At 43.6% G+C, this 22,387-nt stretch overlaps 1 protein-coding gene across 1 annotated transcript in view; it reads left to right on the top strand.

The window, feature by feature from the left end:
* The window catches only part of SLC4A9 (solute carrier family 4 member 9), a 194,841-nt gene that overhangs the window by 166,433 nt on the left and 6,021 nt on the right, over positions 1–22,387 (top strand). Inside the window, exons 19-21 of the mRNA XM_044280915.1 lie at positions 11,065–11,238; positions 16,688–16,834; positions 20,405–20,483. Of these exons, the coding sequence (XP_044136850.1) occupies positions 11,065–11,238; positions 16,688–16,834; positions 20,405–20,458 (375 nt within the window). The 3' untranslated portion in view covers positions 20,459–20,483. The remainder of the gene's footprint in view (positions 1–11,064; positions 11,239–16,687; positions 16,835–20,404; positions 20,484–22,387) is intronic.

Below are 22,387 nucleotides of genomic sequence, written 5' to 3'. Positions count from 1 at the left end.
AAGCGTAGGGCAGGGTGGTCAGGGCAGTCAGGACAGAAATAGCGGGTGTCACGCCTTATTCCACTCCTGCTACAGACACAACATCTTTTTCGGGGTGACGGTTGGGTTAAGGTACTGGCAACGACATTGGGAAAATGTTGCTCGTGTAGACGGCTAACTACACTGGTGGATGGGGCCACGGAACCTCCTGGGTACAGGAGGTTCTCGATGATCTCTTCCTGAAATTTGAGGAAGGATCCTGTTCTCCCAGCCTTACTGTAGAGAACAAAACTATTATACAGCTCCAATTGAATCAAATATACAGACACCTTCTTATACCAGCGTCTGGTTCTGCGGGAAACTAAATACGGAGACAACATCTGGTCATTGAAGTCCACCCCTCCCATGTGAAGGTTATAGTCAAGGACTGAGAGGGGCTTTTCAATGACACGGGTTGCTCGCTCAATTTTTATTGTCGTGTCTGTGTGAATGGAGGAGAGCATGTAAACGTCACGCTTGTCTCTCCATTTCACCGCAAGCAGTTCTTCGTTACACAAGGCAGCCCTCTCCCCCCTTGCAAGACGGGTGGTAACGAGCCGTTGGGGGAAGCCCGCGCGACTAGTTCGCGCGGTGCCAAAGCAGCCAATCTGTTCTAGAATCAAATTCCTGAAGAGGGCCACACTTGTGTAGAAATTGTCCACATAAAGATGGTACCCCTTGCCGAATAAGGCACCATGCACACGGCCGTGTTTCACAGCCGTGTGCGGGCCGTGGAACCGCGGCCTGGATCCCTCCTGAGAGCAGGAGCGCACGGCGTCACTGGTTGCTTTGACGCCGTGCGCTCCCTGCTGCCGGCACAGTACAGTAATACACTGGTATGATCTATACCAGTGTATTACTGTATTGCGGCGGCAGCAGGGAGCGCACGGCGTCATAGCAACCAGTGACGCCGTGCGCTCCTGCTCTCAGGAGGGATCCAGGCCGCGGTTCCACGGCCCGCACACGGCTGTGAAACACGGCCGTGTGCATGGGGCCTTAGGGTGACACCAAGTCCCAGACTGTCTTCCCACTGCTCCCCAGGTAGTCAGGGCAACCGACCGGCTCCAGGGTCTGATCTTTTCCCTCATAGATTAGAAATTTGTGGGTATAGCCTGTGGCCCTTTCACAGAGCTTATACAATTTGACCCCATACCGGGCGCGCTTGCTTGGGATGTATTGTTTGAAGCCAAGGCGCCCGGTAAAATGTATTAGGGACTCGTCTACGCAGATGTTTTGCTCTGGGGTATACAAATCTGCAAATTTCTGGTTGAACTGGTCTATGAGGGGCCGGTCAAAAGCTGGGTGCCCTCTGGGACGGGAGGTGGTGTTGTCGCTAAAGTGCAGGAAACGCAGGATGGCCTCAAAACGTGCCCTGGACATAGCAGCAGAGAACATGGGCATGTGATGAATTGGGTTCGTGGACCAATATGACCGCAATTCATGCTTTTTGGTTAGAGCCATGTTGAGGAGAAGGCCCAGAAAAGATTTAATTTCGGAAACTTGGACTGGTTTCCACCGGAAAGGCTGGGCATAATAGCTTCCCGGGTTGGCGGTTATAAATGGTGTGGCATACCGGTTTGTTTCGGCCACGACTATGTCCAAGAGCTCCGCAGTCAAGAACAGCTCAAAAAATCCCAGGGCCGAACCGATCTGAGCTGTCTCAACCCGAACTCCAGACTGGGCGGTGAAAGGGAAAACTACAGGTGCGGCTGAAGTTGGGGACTGCCAATCAGGATTTGCCAGCACCTCAGGGATTTCTAAGGGGTCTACGGGCCTGTCTGTGCGGTGGCTGCGACGGGGTAACTACTGCACGTGCCACCGTACCAGCTTCAACTGCCCTTCTGATGCTCGCCACTTCACCATGTTGTACTGCAGTGCTGGTACTAGGTCCAGGGAGGGCTGCGCTGCTGGTGTATGCCTCACCACGTAATCCGACAGCGCCAGCCCCACTCTGCTGCCCTTGAAGCGGATCCTGCGCAACCTGTGGTCTAGCGACACGGGGCCGGGTACGCCTGGTGCTATCAGGGACCTCAACCTCCTCGTCCGAACTTTGAGTCAGACTGCCACTGCTTTCTACAGGTTCATATTCTGACCCGCTAGATTCGTCAGATGAGGGTTCCCATTCCTCATCCGACTGGGTCAGAAGCCTGTAGGCCTCTTCAGAAGAATACCGCCTGTTTGACATTTGGGCAACTAAATTTAGGGTTATTCACTGAGACTACCCAAGAAAAAAAGCAAGCCTGTCTTACAAATGGGAGGCTAGCGAAGTACCGGAGGCCGCTCCGGTTGATAAAAAATATCAAAACAGATTTTTTTATCGCCGCAGCGCGTGTAAAGTGAATGTGCAGTGATAAAAAAAATACATTTTTTGTCAATGCGGCGGGGCGGGTGTGGGCGAACGCACGTGTGGGAGACCGATCAGGCCTGATCGGGCAAACACTGCGTTTTGGGTGGAGGGTGAACTAAGGTGACACTAATACAATTATAGATCTGACTGTGATCAGTTTTGATCACTTATAGATACTATAAAAGTACAAATGCTGATTAGCGATACGCTAATCAGCGAATCAGTGACTGCGGTGCGGTGGGCTGGGTGCTAACCGATCACTAAACTACCTAACCAAGGGGCCTAAACTATCCTAAAACCTAACGGTCAATACCAGTGAAAAAAAAAAGTGACAGTTTACACTGATCACTTTTTTCCTTTTACTAGTGAGTGACAGGGGCGATCAAAGGGGTGATCAAAGGGTTAATTGGGGTGCAGGGGGTGATCTGGGGCTAAAGTGTGTGGTGTTTGGTGTACTCACTGTGAAACCTGCTCCTCTGCTGGATCCAACCGACCAAAAGGACCAGCAGAGGAGCAGGGAATCCATATAACACATCATATTTACTAATATGATGTGTTATCTGGCTTCTCATTGGATTTTTTAAAAATCATCAGCTTGCCAGCCACGATCATTGGCTGGCAAGCTGATGACGCGACCCCCCTGCGCATGCGCGGCCGGCTAAGCGCGTCATCTCGCGTCTCGCGAGATGACGCGTATATGCATCACTCTGCCTGCAGCTGCCGCCTCCGGACCGCGGATCTGCGTTAGACGGTCCGGAGGCGGTTAAAGCTGCACAGCAATGACTAGGAAGATTATTATGTCAAAAAATGATGTATTTGTCTATTCTAAAATTTTTAATAAATGCTACAGCCACAGTGCAGATCATTTTTTACTCACCCTTATGTATTATCTAGAGATGAGTGCATTTTTCAAAAATGTTATTTTTTCAGTTGACTGAATATCCCAAAAGATTCGATACAAATTTATTTGTAGCGAATCACATTAAAAAACAGCTACAGTTAGGTCCATAAATATTGGGGCATCAATACAATTGTAACATTTTTGCCTCTATATACCACCACAATGGATTTGAAATGAAATTAACAAGATGTGCTTTAACTGCAGACTGTCAGCTTTAATTTGAGGGTATTTACATTCAAATCAGGTGAACGGTATAGAAATTACAGTTTGCATATGTTCCTCCCACTTGTTAAGGGACCAAAAGTAATGGGACAATTGGCTTCTCAGCTGTTCCATGGCCAGGTGTGTGTTATTCCCTCATTATCCCAATTACAATGAGCAGATAAAAGGTCCAGAGTTAATTTCAAGTGTGCTATTTGCATTTGGAATCTGTTGCAGTCAACTCTCAAGATGAGATTCAAAAAACTGTCACTATCAGTGAAGCAAGCCATCATTAGGCTAAAAGAATACAACAAACCCATCAGACAGATAGCAAAAACATTAGGTGTGGCCAAAACAACTGTTTGGAAGATTCTTAAAAAGAACGAATGCACCGGTGAGCTCAGCAACGCTAAAAGACCCGGAAGACCACAGAAAACAACTCTGGTGGATGACCGAATAATTCTTTTTCCCTGGTGAAGAAAACACCCTTCACAACAGTTGGCCATATCAAGAACACTCTCCAGGAGGTAGGTGTATGTGTGTCAAAGTCAATAATCAAGAGAAGACTTCACCAGAGTGAATACAAAGGGTTCACCACAAGATGTAAGGCCAAATTAGAGTTTGCCAAACAACATCTAAAAAAGCCTTCACAGTTCTGGAACAACATCCTATGGACAGATGAGACCAAGATCAACGTGTACCAGAGTGATGGGAAGAGAAGAGTATGGAGAAGGAAAGGAACTGCTCGTGATCCTAAGCATACCACCTCATCAGTGAAGCATGGTGGTGGTAGTGTCATGGCGTGGGCATGTATAGCTGCCAATGGAACTGGTTCTCTTGTATTTATTGATGATGTGACTGCTGACAAAAGCAGCAGGAGGAATTCTGAAGTGTTTCGGGCAATATTATCTGCTCATATTCAGCCAAATGCTTCAGAACTGATTGGACGGCGCTTCACAGTGCAGATGGAAAATGAGCCAATATATACTGCAAAAGCAACCAAAGAGTATTTTTAAGGGAAAGAAGTGGAATGTTATGCAATGGCCAAGTCAATCACCTGACCTGAATCCGATTGAGCATGCATTTCACTTGCTGAAGACAAAACTGAAGGGAAAATGCCCCAAGGACAAGCAGGAACTGAAGACAGTTGCAGTAGAGGCCTGGCAGAGAATCACCAGGGATGAAACCCAGCATCTGGTGATGTCTATGCGTTCCAGACTTCAGTCTGTAATTGACTGGAAAGGATTTGCAACCAAGTATTAAAAAGTGAAAACTTGATTTATGATTATTTTGTCCCATTACTTTTGGTCCTTTAACAAATAGGAGGCACATATGCAAACTGTTGTAATTCCTACACTATTCACGTGATTTAGATGTAAATACCCTCAAATTAAAACTAACAGTCTGCAGTTAAAGCACATCTTGTTCGTTTCAAATCCATTGTGGTGGTATATAGAGCCAAAAATGTTAGAATTGTGTCGAAATCTCAATATTTATGGACCTGACTGTATTTCCCGGCTGCAGAGAGCCTGTATAGTGGTGTAGAACACTGTGCCTTGCAGAAACAAGCATAGTGAGTCTGCTGTGGTAGGGAAACAGTACTGTGAGTCAGTATAACACGCAGATGAAAGGCATCACTCTTATCACTACACACTTCACTTACTTGGGCAGTTATGGGGCCAAAACTGACCAAATAACTGAAATGTAAACTCAGCCTTAGGCAAATTGCGGATCCGCAAAACACGGATGAAGTCCTTGTGCGTTCCGCACAAACAGCCATTGATATAACTGCCTATTCTTGTCCGTAAAACGGACAAGAATAGGACAGGTTATATTTTTTTTGCGGGGCCACGGAACGGAGCAACTGATGTGGACAGCACAAAGATTGCTGTTCGCACCTTTTGCGGCCCCATTGAAGTGAATGGGTCTGCATCCGAGCCGCAAAAAACAAACAACGGTCGTTTGTATGAGGCCTCACAGGTCAATGATGGCACCAGGTATAAAGAGCCGTGCAGAGGCCCAAGATCTTACTATAGCGTGAAAGAGCCCACTCCTTTTACACCAATTCACTGATTCCACATAGATTTCTACAGAACCTGTTTTATTAAACGCTTATACAGGTAGAGCCCCCCTGACAGAGTGGAGAGGGTGTCAGCAGTAAGTTTATGTTGACGTCACTGGTTATTTTGCCCTTCCTCCGATCCATCAGAACAATAACCCCCAAAAACTGATCCTGTCTGTTTAGCATCCTCCTTAACTTGGTCAGCATTTGGTCAATAATCCATCAGTACAGTATTGCTAAAACAAAAAAAACAGGAGTAGATCCCAAACAGAGATGACACGTGAATAGAATATTTGTATGTCTTCTGTGTTTTGTACCAATTCCTGCTTTTGGCTACCAAATCAGAATCCAATTCTGATGCAAAATAGGGACCATGTCATACTGGCCCTACAGCTGCTACATAGACCGGATCCTTTGTGCGTCTCATTTTTCCTTGCTTCTGATAGATCAGAAGAAGGGTCAAATAAATGATGATGTCAACCAGGCCAAAAAGGGAAAATAATGGCACAGTCATGGAGTGGGGAGGGTGGGAATAGCATGAGAAGTCCACAGAGCAGCCCAAAGACAGAGTGTTGAGGTGGCAGCAGCATGAGGAGACCACAGAGTGGCCCAGTGACATAATGGTGAGGTGGGCAGCAGCATGAGGAGACCACAGAGTGGCTCAGTGACATAGTGGTGAGCTGGCAGCAGCATGAGGAGACCACAGAGTAGCCCAACGACAGAGTAGGGAGGTAGGGGCAATACCAATCCCCCCCCCCAAAAAAAAAAAGTTAAACAATGTAAAATCAATGCAGAATGGCTAATAGGAGGTATGTATATTCCTATTAATACACCTCGTAAATGGCTGTATCACACAGAACTTGCACCCCAATAACAAGCAAGGTTTGCTGGAATTACTGATATATTGTATAGTGCAAACAACCTAAAAGCAGCAGTATAACACAAATTTAGATCCCCAATTAGTGCAGCAAGGTGTAATAGAATCGCTCCTATTACCCAGGCTGTACACTCTTCCATTGCACCCTGTTCTCCTTTTAAAGCTTGGATGATGCCCCCCTATCCTTTCCCTACACCTTGAATAATCTTTCCCTGAACTTCTAAAAAGAATTTCAGCAAAAAAAAAAAATCTTTCCTAGCACAGCACATTCCCTTAGCACCTGCTGACATCTCTCCCTGCACTAAGCACACTGGAAAATTTCAGAATCCAAGATGGCTGAGGCTATTTATAGGGCTGCTGATTGCCTACGTGCATGGCATTGTGGGTGATCCCTCGTTCCCAGAGTTCTTTGTCCATGTCCTAACCAGTGATTGTCGGTTCGCAGTGTTCGCCAGCGAACACATGCGGGCTGCCATCTTTAGTAAGGTAGACTCACCTGTTCGGTGATGCACAGATAAGCCCTTTCCTGTGCCGAGAGGCGGTCTGAAATCAAATGCGGTCACCGAGAGCAGGCAGTTCCGAGAAAAGCCGCTGGGGGCCTTCATCGGGCTGTTCTCGGAACTGCCTGCTCCTGGTGACTGCATTTGATTTCAGATCGGCTCGTGGCGCAGGCACAGGTAAGGGAGAGTCTGCCTTACTAAAGATGGCAGTCTGCATGTGTTCACTGGCGAACACTGCAAAGTCACCATCACTGGTCCTAACTAGAGATGAGCGAACTTCTGTTTTAAGTTCGGCGTCTAAAGTTCGGGGGCGGGTTAGCGGAGAATCCCGATCTGGAACCGGATATGGATTCCGACTTCCGTTGTGGTCCGTGGTAGCGGAATCAATAATGGCCGATTATTGATTCCGCTACCACGGACCACAACGGAAGTCGGAATCCATATCCGGTTCCAGATCGGGATTCTCCGCTAACCCGCCCCCGAACTTTAGACGCCGAACTTAAAACAGAAGTTCGCTCATCTCTAGTCCTAACACGTGCAGCAGCCATTTTAGGAAAAAAATGTGATTTGTTACAACGAAGTGTGAGGAAATTCGGCGTCGGTGAAAATAAAAATTTTCCTGAAATTTGGATCAAATTCCATTTTGTCAACTTCAATTCGCTCATCTCTAGTATTATCAATCAACTATTGTCTACATTTAGAAGAACGTCAAATATTTTTTGCTAATCACACAACCATTGCATAAAAAAATTGCTTGTTTTTTATTAGGAAGCAAACGAGGAAAATGGTTCTGGTTCTATAGAATAGTAACATGCATTGTACTGTATTTTCACCTATAAGGCCTCTTTCACACAAGCGAGTTTTCTGCGCTGGTGCGATGCGTGAAGTGAACGCATAGCACCTGTACCTGACCCATTCATTTCAATAGGTCTTTGAACATGAGCGTTTTTTTCACGCATCACTTGTGTGTTTCGTGAGAATCGCAGCATGTTCTATATTCTGCACTTTTCACGCAGCCCTGGCCCCATAGAAGTGAATGGGGCTTCAGTAAAAAACGCATTGCATCCGGTTGCAGTCCAGATGCAATGCGTTTTTCACAGATTTTTTTTTTCACATGCATGAAAAATGCATCAAAACGCATTGCACCCGCGCAGAAAAAAATTGTGTGAAAAATGGTGCAAGTTTCACTGAACACACCTGAGCCAATCCGTATTGTTCGTATAAAAGAGGCCTAACTCTCTGTCCTACATTTATTCTCCAATATATGGGTAAAAAGTCACAGAAATGGAACATGCTGCAAAATCATAAGATTTTATAAGTGTGTAAAACCTCTTAATATTTCTCATCAAAAGTTAGACCACATTCAGACCCAGCAGTTTTTTGCTTTACAATTTTGCTATGGATTAAAACATGGCCTAATTCAAACACTAGCCTAGTCTTAGTGTGCCTGTCGCAGACAAATATAGACCCATTGAACTTAAATGGGTCTGTCATCCGTCCACACCACAAAAAAAAAATTATAAAAAATTATTTGTTTGCAGTGCTCAGGCATGGACAGAAAACCACGGAAGCGCTCCATAGTGCTTCTGTGCCTCCGTTCTGCACCGCACCTTCCAGATTGCGGACCCGTTCAAGTGAAAGTGCATATTGCGGAACCTCTGTTGAGCCTTTAGGATGCCTTCAGACGTGGCAGAGTTTGTTGCAGAAAATTTCTGCGACTAAAAATCTGTTCCACTTATCTGAAGGGGTTGTTTTGGTGATAAGCACAAGGATTTCTGCAAGCTTCATTCAGATGAATGGAACTGATTTTCAGCAGAACAAAATCTGACATGTCTGAAGACAACCTTTAGGTTCCTTTCACACGGGCGTGACTGATTAGGTCCGGATGTGTTCAGGGTGCGTTTAGGGAAACTCGCACCATTTTGCAAGCAAGTTCAGTCAGTTTTGTCTGCGTTTGCGTTCAGTTTTTTCTGCACGGGTGCAATGCATTTTGATGCGTTTTTTACGCGCGTGAAAAAGAAACTGAAGGTTTACAAACAACATCTCTCAGCAACCATCAGTGAAAAACGCATTGCATCCGCATTTGCTTCTGAATGCAATGCATATTTCACTGAAGCCCCATTCACTTCTATGGGGCAAGGGCTACGTGAAAAGCGCAGAATATAGAACATGCTGCTATTCTCACGCAACACAGAAGTGATCCGTGAAAAAAAACACCTTAGGCCCCTTTCACACAAGCAAGTTTTCTGCACGGGCGCAATGCGTGACTTGAACGCATAGCACCCACACTGAATCCTGACCCATTCATTTCAATGTGTTTGTGTACATGAGCGTTTTTTTTTTTTTCAGTTCTGCTTTGCTTGAAAAACACAGCATGTTCTATATTCTTATTATGCAGCCCTGGCCCCATGGAAGTGCTTTAGTGAAAAATGCATTGCATTCGGAAGCAAGTGCGGATGCAATGCATTTTTCATTGATGGTTGCTAAGAGATGTTGTTTGTAAACCTTCAAATGAACTCAATCGCAGACAAAACTGACTGAACTTGCCTGCAAAATGGTGCGAGTCTCCCTGAACGCACCCTTAATGCATCCGGACCTAATCCGTCACGCTCGTGTGAAAGGGGCCTAAGGCCTCTTTCACATGGGGGCGTAATTGATTTGGGCTGGATAAGATGTGTGTGCGTCACGGGAAAATGCGCGATTTTTCCGCACGAGTGCAAAACATTTTAATGCGTTTTGCACGCGCATGAAAAAATCGGCATGTTTGGTACCGAACCCGAAATTCTTCACAGAAATTTGCGTTTGAGTTAGGTGTTGTGTAGATTTTATTATTTTCCCTTATGACATGGTTATAAGGGAAAATAATAGCATTCTAAATACAGAATGCTTAGTAAAATAGGGCTGAAAGGGTTAAAAAAATGATTAATAATAATTTAACTCACCTTAATCCTCTTGTTCACGCAGCCTGGCTTCTCTTCTTTCTTCTTCTTTGAGGAAAAGGACCTGTGGTGACGTCACTGCACTCATCACATGGTCCGTCACATGATCCATCACCAAGGTGAGGGATCATGTGATGGACCATGGTATGAGCGCAGTGACGTCACCGCAGGTCCTTTTCCTCCTGGACAGCAAAGAAGAAGACAGAAGAGAAGCCGGGCTGCTCAAACAAGTGGATGAGGTGAGTTAAATTATTTTAAAAACATTTTTAACCCCTCCAGCTCTATTTTACTAAGCATTCTGGGTCCCCATCCCGATCATCTCCTAGCAACCATGTGTGAAAATCGCACTGCATCCGCACTTGCTTGCGAATGCTTGCGATTTTCACGTGGCCCATTTCACTTCTATGGGACCTGCATTGCGTAAAAAAATGCACAAAGTAGAGCATGCTGCTATTTTCACGCAATGCACAAGTGATGCGTGAAAATCACCGCTAATGTGCACAGCCCCATAGAAATTAATGGGTTCGGATTCAGTGCGGGTGAAATGCATTCACCTCACGCATTGCACCCGCACGGAAATCTCGCCCGTGTCAAAGCCTTATGCTGGGTTCAGACCTGAGCGTTCGGGATGTCGCGCTCTGTATGCGCGATTGTACGGGCGTTTGCAATCGCGCATACAGAGACAAGCAAACGCCCATTGTCGCGTGTTCCCGGAAGTCTATGTACGGGAACGCGCGACAAGACGCCCCAAAGAAGCTCATGTACTTCTTGGGGCGTTGGGCGTTTTACAGCGCGTAGTAAAACGCTCAGGTGTGAACCCAGCCTTAGGCTTTCTTCAAACACAATTATGCGCTGCTGTTTTCTGACCATTAAAAAATGCCATCGACACAGCATGCAATTTTTTTTTTTATACTGGCATGCATTTTCTGGCTTTTTCAAAACAAATGTGTGGATGCCATTTTTATTTTTTTATTTTTACCTTGAACGAAAAAGACCATTGCTTCTAACATACTATTAAAAAAAAAACACCAGAAACACCAAAAATGCCACCAAATTGGAAAAAAAAACTAGTAGCAAAAAATATGGATCAACAAAAACTGCACCAAGAAAACAAAAATGCTGAAAAAGCCAATAAAAATGTGTATGCAAATCTGCTCTCAAATTATGTATGATTTTCACTAATTTGTACAAAACTTGTTAATTTTGTTGTTTTTTTAAGTTCACAGAGCGGTTGAAATTACTGTTTATTCCATCTAAGCATCAGCCGGACCTAATATACCTTCGCCATGTTCCACTGCGAAAAGTCCATTTCTTTACTCTGATTCAGCTAACTTGTTTGATTATCTTATGGATACTGAAATCAACTGAGGCAGCAATTATCTTCCCACTGATGGTAACCTTACACAATTTGTTGATAAATGTATTGTCTATTCAAGTTCTAGTTTGATCACTATTGCTAAGGTTCATGGCAGCACGTACAATACCAAATTTAAGCAGACACACATTTTTTGGATTATATGTGACTGCAAAATGTAATTAGAATGAAAGATTTAAGAGGTTCTCCGGGATTTTACTATTGATGGCCTATCCTCAGGAGAGGACATCAATATCAGATGGGGGCCGATCAGCTGTTTGAGGAGACGGTACATGCATTCATAGCTATAAAAAGAGAATTAAGCCTTACGCTGGGTTCAGACCTGAGCGTACTTGAACGCACGCTCTGTATGCGCGATTGTACGGACGTTTGCAATTGCGCATACAGAAACAAGCGAACGCCCATTGTCGCACGTTCCCGCTGAAGTCTATGTACGAGAATGCACGACAAGACGCCCCAAAGAAGCTCCTATACTTCTTGGGGCGTCGGGGCGTTTTACAGCGCGATCATACGCGCTGTAAAACGCTCAGGTGAGAACCATTCCCATAGGGAATCATTGGTTCTTGCCTGTTGAGCGTTTTACAGCGCGTAGGAACGCGCTGTAAAACGCTCAGGTCTGAACCCAGCCTTAGGCCTCATGCACACAACCGTTGTTCTGGTCCGCATCCGAGCCGCAGTTTTTGCGGCTCGGGTGCAGACCCATTCACTTAAATGGGGCCGCAAAAGATGTGGACAGCACACCGTGTGCTGTCCGCATCCATTGCTCCGTTCTGTGGCCCCACAAAAAAAATATAACATGTCCTATTCTTGTCCTTTTAGCGGACAAGAATAGACATTTCTACAATGGGCCGCCTGTTCCGCAAATTGCGGAAGGCACACGGGCGGCTTCCGTGTTTTGCCTATCCGCAATTTGCGGACCACAAAAAAGGAAGGGTCATGTGCATGAGGCCTTAGTTCACACGTCAGTGTTTGGGTCATTGACTTCCATCAGTGATTGCAAGGCAAAACCAGGGTTAGAGCCTACAAAGACATAGGCCGCTTTCACATGAGCATATGGAAACCCCTGTATATTCAGATGATATTGCATGCAATTGCAATCAATATATGTTCTGTAATTTATCTAGATTCACTTGCCTATTTCTTCTATGCAGATTATGGGGGAAATCCATCAAACTGGTGGTAGAAATGGCTTAGTTGCCTATAGCAACCAATCAGACTGTGAAAAAATGCAACCAAAGGGGCTGTGAAAAATGAAAGGTGGACTCTGATTGGTTGCTATGGGCAACTAAGCCAAATCTACTTCACACCAGTGATAAATCTCCCCTATGTGCATATTTGATGTGTGTTATGTGTCTGGATTTAATGTGGGTTAAATGAATATTTTAGGATTTTAACATTTGTTATTCATGGTGTTGTGTTAAGAGTTAATATTTGCCTAGTAGGGAAATGCCTTCGTAATTGCATTGCTTCCTCTTTATGAAGGCATAGCTGATTATATAGTTGCCGGCTTGCATGAAGGTGTTATAGAAAAGCCAACCTCTCCCTCAAAATTTGGAAAATGTCAAATCCATCACTTGATGTTTTTCCATCTTTTAATATACCAATGAATTGGGTATTGTTAGGGCTCTTTCACACGAGCGGATCCTGTGCGGGTAACATAGTAACATAGTACATAAGGCCGAAAAAAGACATTTGTCCATCCAATTCGGCCTGTTATCCTGCAAGTTGATCCAGAGGAAGGCAAAAAAAAAAAAGGTAGAAGCCAATTTTCCCCACTTTAGGGAAATAAAAAATTCCTTCCGGACTCCAATTAGGCAATCAGAATAACTCCCTGGATCAACGACCCCTCTCTAGTAGCTATAGCCTTTAATATTACTACGCTCCAAAAATACATCCAGGCCCCTTTTAAATTCCTTTATTGTACTCACCATCACCACCTCCTCAGGCAGAGCGTTCCATAGTCTCACTGCTCTTACCGTAAAGAATCCTCTTCTATGTTTGTGTACAAACCTTCTTTCCTCCAGACGCAGAGGATGTCCCCTCGTCACAGTCACAGTCCTGGGGATAAATAGATGATGGGATAGATCTCTGTACTGACCCCTGATATATTTATACATAGTAATTAGATCTCCCCTCAGTCGTCTTTTTTCTAAAGTGAATAACCCTAATATTGATAATTTTTCAGGGTACTGTAGTTGCCCCATTCCAGTTATTACAAACCGGATTCCCAAAAAGTTGGGACACTAAACAAATTGTGAATAAAAACTGAATGCAATGATATGGAGATGGTAAATGTCAATATTTTATTTGTAATAGAACGTAGATGACAGATCAAACGTTTAATCCGACTAAATGTATCATTTTAAAGGAAAAATACGTTAATTCAAATTTTCACAGTGTCAACAAATCCCCAAAAAGTTGGGACAAGTAGCAATAAGAGGCTGGAAAAAGTTCATTTGAGCATAACGAAGAGCTGGAAGACCAATTAACACTAATTAGGTCAATTGGCAACATGATTGGGTATAAAAAGAGCTTCTCAGAGTGGCAGTGTCTCTCAGAAGCCAAGATGGGTAGAGGATCACCAATTCCCACAATGTTGCACAGAAAGATAGTGGAGCAATATCAGAAAGGTGTTACCCAGCAAAAAAATGCAAAGACTTTGCATCTATCATCATCAACTGTGCATAACATCATCCGAAGATTCACAGAATCTGGAACAATCTCTGTGTGTAAGGGTCAAGGCCATAAGGGTCAAGAAAAACCATACTGGATGCCCGTGATCTCTGGGCCCTTAAACGACACTGCACCACAAACAGGAATGCTACTGTAAAGGAAATCACAGAATGGGCTCAGGAATACTTCCAGAAACCATTGTCAGTGAACACAATCCACCGTGCCATCCGCCGTTGCCAGCTGAAACTCTACAGTGCAAAGAAGAAGCCATTTCTAAGCAAGATCCACAAGCTCAGGCGTTTTCACTGTTCTGTGGTCAGACAAGTCACGATTCAAAGTTCTTTTTGGAAATCTGGGACGCCATGTCATCCGGACCAAAAAGGACAAGGACAACCCACGTTGTTATCAACGCTCAGTTCAGAAGCCTGCATCTCTGATGGTATGGGGTTGCATGAGTGCGTGTGGCATGGGCAGCTTGCATGTCTGGAAAGGCACCATCAATGCAGAAAAATATATTCAGGTTCTAGAACAACATATGCTCCCATCCAGACGTCATCTCTTTCAGGGAAGACCCTGCATTTTTCAACAAGATAATGCCAGACCACATTCTGCATCAATCACAACATCATGGCTGCGTAGGAGAAGGATCCGGGTACTGAAATGGCCAGTCTGCAGTCCAGATCTTTCACCTATAGAGAACATTTGGTGCATCATAAAGAGGAAGGTGCAACAAAGAAGGCCCAAGACGATTGAACAGTTAGAGGCCTGTATTAGACAAGAATGGGAGAGCATTCCTTTTTCTAAACTTGAGAAACTGGTCGCCTCGGTCCCCAGATGTCTGTTGAGTGTTGTAAGAAGAAGGGGAGATGCCACACAGTGGTGAAAATGGCCTTGTCCCAACTTTTTGGGGATTTGTTGACACCATGAAATTCTGATTCAACATATTTTTCCCTTAAAATGGTACATTTTCTCAGTTTAAACTTTTGTTCCATGATTTATGTTCTATTCTGAATAAAATATTAGAAGTTGGCACCTCCACATCATTGCATTCAGTTTTTATTCACGATTTGTATAGTGTCCCAACTTTTTGGGAATCCGGTTTGTACTTTAGTTGCCTTCCTTTGGACCCTCTCCAGCTCTGCTATGTCTGCCTTGTTCACAGGAGCCCAGAACTGTACACAATACTCCATGTGTGGTCTGACTAGTGATTTGTAAAGTGGTAGGACTATGTTCTCATCACGGGCATCTATGCCACTTTTGATGCAACCCATTATCTTATTGGCCTTGGCAGCAGCTGTCTGACACTGTTTTTTGGAGCTTAGTTTGCCGGGTAATCCGCTGTGTGAAAGACAGCCAAGCCCCGTTCCGGACAGCAGAGATACGGAGCATTAACATAATTGATAATGCTCTTTGCCTCTCTGTGACCTTTTTGATACAAAATCACAGTGGCAACATCTCATGTCCATTGTCTCTGGTTCATATGGCAGCTCAGGCAAGATTATCCCCACAAACATATACAAAAGATAGAATAAAACTACAACCAGAAAATATCAGTCAGGGTCACACAAAGGCCTCATGCACACGACCGTTCCATTTTTTGAGGTCTGCAAACCGCAGATCCGCAAAAAACGCAAGCCGCCCGTGTGCCTTCCTCAATTTGCGGAATGGAACGGGCGGCCCTTTGTAGACATGCCTATTCTTGTCCACAAAACGGACAAGAATAGGACATGCTATATTTTTTTTTGCAGGGCCTCGGATCGGAGCAAAGGATATGGACAGCACACGGAGTGCTGTCCGCATCTTTTGCGGCCCCATTGAAGTGATTGGAGTGTGGAAGACAAATGGCGGCTCCTGCGCAAGAAATCAACGATCCATGAAAAGGTTTTCATATGGGTTCCTTCACACACATTTCTTCTTGGCATTTTTTTGCGAAAAATGCCTCAAAAACGTCTGACTGGATCAGAGGCTTTTATAGCATCTTTTGAATAATTTTACCACCTGGCATTTTTTGCATGGCTCGTAATTTTTTTTAGGGAAGGTATGTGCCCCTCTGTATGGGAAAAAAAAACATTGATAAAAAAGCACTATGCAAGCACTATGCAAGCAGCAAAAAAAAATCTATGGAGGTCATCAAACACCATTAAATGTTTTCCATAGACTCTATGCAACATCCTGAACTGGTGTTTTTTTCTAAAAATGCAGCAAAAAACACTAGCAAAAAACTCGGACATGAAAACGGACACGAAAAGAAAATACGTTTGTGTACATGAGCCCTAAGATTGTTATTGGAAACACAATTCTTTATAAATTCCCCCCATTTGTGATCGCAACAAACAATTCTTTAATAAAAGCTTGTTGACATGTTTTCTCCCAAATGTGGGTTCATCGAGATCAGACATTAGTAATCAAAACAAAGTCAAGGAGGAGAGAAATGCGAGCACCATATAATCAATAGTAATATATGAGGCAATAATAGCCTGGCCCTGACATGCCCTTATTTAAGCACTAGGCTTTGTTTTTATGAGATTATTATATTAGTTGAACATTACTGATTTTATTGAGAATTTTTCAAATCTACATTTTAACTTGGTTATCTGTCTGTGAAAGCACATGAAGAAATGTATATAAATTCAGTGAACTCAATTTTATTTAGGATGGATTAGGATGAAGTCGTATTTACTGATTTCTGGCTGCCTTATGCCTGCTATTGGCTGTACTACAAAGACTGCAGTCATAGTCTGCCAGCTATTCCAAAAGCTGATTATTTTCTCAATCTGTATTTTACCCATTTCAGCTGTTGGCTCTTGCTGGCATACGGAAAGCTATGGAGTATATTTTCTCTTTACATGATCTAAGCTGGCTGGATGACATATTACCAGGAAAAGTTGTCACTGATGAAGAACCTAAGACAGAAGACTCAGATTCAACTGACAGTGAAGATGTAAGTAAACATTTTAATAAATGCATTCATCATAGAATGTGGACAAACTATATCAATTACTTTCAGTGGCTAAATATTCATTTATACCTTGTTTGTTAGTTAAAGGAATTCACTATTGATGATAGATCAACAGTATCTGATGGGTGGGGGCCTGACTCCTGGATCCCCTGATGAACTGTTGGAAGAGGCCATGGTTCTTTAATAAGCACAAAGGCCTCTTCCTTGGCCTTTGACATCACATTCATTGGCACATGGTCTATTTGCAGCTCCATACCATTCAAGTGAATGGGTCTGGGCTGCAATGCTAAGTTTAGCTGCTACACATTTACGACACTGTACTTGGTATGCTATGAGGAGGCCACAATGCCCACTGAAGTTGGACCCTCACACATTATATATTGATGACCTATCCTGAGGATAGGCCATAAAAATTGAACTCCCAGGAAACCCCTCTAAATAATATCCACAAGTGATTTATTGGATGTATATTAGTTTTGTAGGGTTTAACATGAGTACATTTGTGAAAATAAATAAATGGCTCATACAATAAATATGGTAAAACACTAGTCAGTCGAAAGTCCCCTCAAAAGACCAATGGACAATTCATGTCTGGTTGGAGAAACACAGGTTTGATCCCTAGTGGCGACAAGCCATTACTATCTGTGGAATTGTCTACCCCAGCTCATGGCATCAAGAATGGCTTGGATGATATATTGAATAAAAAAATAAATAAACGTATAAAATTTGTACAATCTTTGTTTGAATTTTGATCTAGTCACAGCTTATTAAATTTGATAGAAAGTCTCCCTTATGACGAGTGGCTTAAAATTAAGCTTGTTTAGTTTGGAAAATAGACACCTTAAATGTGATCTTATTTACATCTATAAATGTGTGGTCAATGCAAAGAACTGGCATGGAAATCTCTGTACTATGTTGGCCATACAAAATGTCATGATTTGAAAGCCAAAAGTCCAAAACACAGAATACAGGTCCTTCTCAAATAATTAGCATGTTGTGATAAAGTTCATTATTTTCTGTAATGTACTGATAAACATTAGACTTTCATATATTTTAGATTCATTACACACCAACTGAAGTAGTTCAAGCCTTTTATTGTTTTAATATTGATGATTTTGGCATACAGCTCATGAAAACCCAAATTTCCTATCTCAAAAAATTAGCATATTTCATCCGACCAATAAAAGAAAAGTGTTTTTAATACAAAAAAAGTCAACCTTCAAATAATTATGTTCAGTTATGCACTCAATACTTGGTCAGGAATCCTTTTGCAGAAATTACTGCTTCAATGCGGCGTGGCATGGAGGCAATCAGCCTGTGGCACTGCTGAGGTGTTATGGAGGCCCAGGATGCTTCAATAGCGGCCTTAAGCTCATCCAGAGTGTTGGGTCTTGCGTCTCTCAACTTTCTCTTCCCAATATCCCACAGATTCTCTATGGGGTTCAGGTCAGGAGAGTTGGCAGGCCAATTGAGCACAGTAATACCATGGTCAGTAAACCATTTACTAGTGGTTTTGGCACTGTGAGCAGGTGCCAGGTCGTGCTGAAAAATGAAATCTTCATCTCCATAAAGCTTTTCAGCAGATGGAAGCATGAAGTGCTCCAAAATCTCCTGATAGCTAGCTGCATTGACCCTGCCCTTGATAAAACACAGTGGACCAACACCAGCAGCTGACATGGCACCCCAGACCATCACTGACTGTGGGTACTTGACACTGGACTTCAGGCATTTTGGCATTTCCCTCTCCCCAGTCTTCCTCCAGACTCTGGCACCTTGATTTCTGAATGACATGCAACAGTCCAGTCCTGCTTCTCTGTAGCCCAGGTCAGGCGCTTCTGACGCTGTTTCTGGTTCAAAAGTGGCTTGACCTGGGGAATGTGGCACCTGTAGCCCATTTCCTGCACACGCCTGTACACGGTGGCTCTGGATGTTTCTACTCCAGACTCAGTCCACTGCTTCCGCAGGTCCCCCAAGGTCTGGAATCGGTCCTTCTCCACAATCTTCCTCAGGGTCCGGTCACCTCTTCTCGTTGTGCAGCGTTTTCTGCCACACTTTTTCCTTCCCACAGACTTCCCACTGAGGTGCCTTGATACAGCACTCTGGGAACAGCCTATTCGTTCAGAAATTTCTTTCTGTGTCTTACCCTCTTGCTTGAGGGTGTCAATGATGACCTTCTGGACAGCAGTCAGGTTGGCAGTCTTATCCATGATTGCGGTTTTGAGTAATGAACCAGGCTGGGAGTTTTTAAAAGCCTCAGGGATCTTTTGCAGGTGTTTAGAGTTAATTAGTTGATTCATATGATTAGGTTAATAGCTTGTTTAGAGAACCTTTTCATGATATGCTAATTTTTTGAGATAGGAATTTTGGTTTTTCATGAGCTGTATGCCAAAATCATCAATATTAAAACAATAAAAGGCTTGAACTACTTCAGTTGGTGTGTAAGGAATCTAAAATATATGAAAGTCTAATGTTTATCAGTACATTACAGAAAATAATGAACTTTATCACAATATGCTAATTTTTTGAGAAGGACCTGTACATGCAAAAATTTCCATCACATGTTATGTCTGTTTTGGACCCACTCCTGTTTTAGCCTTACCAATACTCATCATATGCCGACCAAGTACTGATGGTGTGAAGGCGGATGATCAAACTACAGGGTCGGATGTTTTAGGGCTGTTCTTCTGATGGATCAGATAAGAGTAATGTGAATACAGCCTTACTGCTGAGACCCTCCCCACTATAATGGGGCCACTCCTTGAACTTTGGGCCACTGCACGGTTAAGTCCACACCAATAAATTATACCTGATGCTAACATTGACCTGTAAGTCGGAGTTCCCACTTTGCTCAGTTATTATCATTACTTATTGTGTGGCAAATTCAGGAACCAAGCCTATTTTAGGATTAGGTATCATAAAATAGCTCTGCACCTGTTCTGTGGGTTTGACCCATATCTGCTTAAGGCTGACAATTACAGAGCAAATAAGCGAAGTATGAACTAAGCCTACTAATGAGGCACAGACATTCTACAGCTAACAGAAGGGATTCCAATGCATGTGTTTGCACTGCCATGACATTAATTAAAACAACCTTTTTTTCTTGACTACTTTATTGGTGCTGCCTCCATATTCTTATTTTGTTCCACTAAAGAGTCATTGGGGCATCAGCAGGGGCACGCAGCGTTTATGTCTTTTTTTTATTTGCTGTATGTTTAGCTAGGGGTTAACTAGGAATGTTGGTGGCCTGCATGATGATGTGCACAGCCATATATGTGACCTGCCTGTCATTCAGACGTACTGTAAAACCTGATTTATAATGCTTCATGACAAATTAATTCAGATCGAAACAAATGTTTTAGAAAAATTGGGCTATGCAACATTTAACATTTTTGAAATTTTTGAAGCAAATAAGTGAATGAAAAAGTATTATAGTATATAGATATTAGATTTAATATTTAGAAATGAGAGCTGGAAAATCCATATAAAAAGTATTTTTTTTACAGTATATCACAATGTATATAGTAAATGTTTTCTTTCTTTGTTTCACTCTAGTCCGAATTAAAATATCAAGAAAAAGCTCCTGAAATTAACATTTCAGTAAATTAGAACTGTTCTTCTGCAACGAGAAATGGTAAGAATATCAGTTTAACTAACAAAGTGGCATATTGTACATTTTAATACATGTTAATCCAAGGTGGTGGTTGGCTACTGTGCATGAGAGATCTGTCATCCTATCCAGTGCCAGACACTCTCTATGGGGCAGAGATTTGGCAATAAAGTAGTGTTGATCAAGCACCATAGTGCTCGGGGGCTCAGGCAGAACACATCGGGATGCTCGGGTGCTCTAACAAGCACAATGGAAGTCAATGGGAGAACCTGAGCATTAAACCAGGCACCCCTGCTCTGAAGAGGGGAGGGTGTCTGGTTCATAGGAAAAGGTCAGAAATTGATGGAAACACCACCAAAATGGTTCGGGGACAGCATGGGGAAGATGTCTGGATGCATCTTGGACTCCCAGGTCGATGCTGGGAACAATGTTGTCCGACTTTAGAGGAAAAAGTGTTAGGAAACATTCTTTCCTATATATTTACTTGTATATAAAGTGCAAGTACTGCCAAAAATTGCAAGGAAGAGGCTCTCCGATACAACCTGTATATCACATAAAGAAGGGCTCATTCACATTGTGGTACAATTGTTCAGGTAGTGTGACTCCTACACTTACAAAGCCTATGCACTAAGTGAAAGGGCTGCCAAAAATACAAGGAACCTGCACTCCAACACACCCGTTGATACACATAAAGGAGGGCATCATACACAGCCTAGAAAAATTATGATTGATGGCCTGCTGGTGACCCTCAAAAACATTTGGAGCAAGGGCCTGCTGATCTGACCATCTAAAACATTATAGGCGAGGGCCTGCTGCCACTATGGTGACTCTAGATAACCTGGGCCCGATCACATGTCCCCGTGACGGCGATGATCCATTCGGATGTCTGCCCTATCGACTTTCGATGTTATTTTCAGCGCGAACCACGGTGACCATGGGTAACGGGGAATCGCGGTTTGATTCCAGAGAGAGAGCCTGAGAAACAGCTATGGCTACCACTTCCAAGCAAGGCAGCATGTGCACAAATTACCTATTAGGTATAATTAGGTGAGGGCCTGCCGGTGAGCTGACCATGTAAAAGATTGTAGGTGAGGGCCTGCTGGTGAGCTGACCCTCTAAAAATTATATATGAGGGCCTGCTGCTGAGCTGACACTCTAAAACATTATGGTTGAGGGCCTGCTGCTGAGCTGACCATTTTAAAAATTATGGGAGAGTTCCTGCTGCTTAGCTGACCATTGAAAAAAATGTACAGTGTTCAAAGCAGGCAGGGTCATCTGAATACTTCAGCTAGGAATAATGGAATATGACGCTGGTTCTATTTTGCTGGTTTTCGGAACTGGGGCAATGATTAAGAGGGACGGCCAGGGGCATCCATATTGCGTGGCTAGAGGTGAAATTCTTGGACCGGCTCAAGACGAACCAAAGCAAAAGAATCAAAAATGAAAGTCGGAGGCTCGAAGACAATCAGATACCATCGTAATTCTGACCATAAACCATGACGACCGGCGATCTGGCGGACCTGCCGAGCAGCTTCTGGGAAACCAAAGTCTGGGTTCCGGGGGAGTATGGTTGCAAAGCTAAAACTTAAAGGAATTGACTGAAGGGCACCACCAGGAGTGGAGCCTGCGGCTTAATTTGACTCAAGACGGGAAACCTCACCCGGCCTGTTTGACAGATTGATAGCTCTTTCTCGATTCTGTGGGTGGCGGTGCATGGACGTTCTTAGTTGGTGGGGCGATTTGTCTGGTTAATGCCAATAACCAAACCAGACAACTCCGTGATAACTAATTACACGACCACCGACGGTGAGGATTGTGTTGACCAGACTCTTGGATAGTGAGACTGGACTTGTAGGTGAGGCCCTGCTGGTGAGCTGACCCTCTAAAAAATGATATGCGAGGGCCTGTAGGTGAGCTGACCCTGTAAA

Source organism: Bufo gargarizans, chromosome 2 (genome assembly GCF_014858855.1).
Source record: "Bufo gargarizans isolate SCDJY-AF-19 chromosome 2, ASM1485885v1, whole genome shotgun sequence".
Lineage (NCBI taxonomy): Eukaryota > Metazoa > Chordata > Amphibia > Anura > Bufonidae > Bufo > Bufo gargarizans.
The sequence above is the reverse complement of the archived record's forward strand: the minus strand, read 5'-3'. Positions and strand labels throughout refer to the sequence as shown.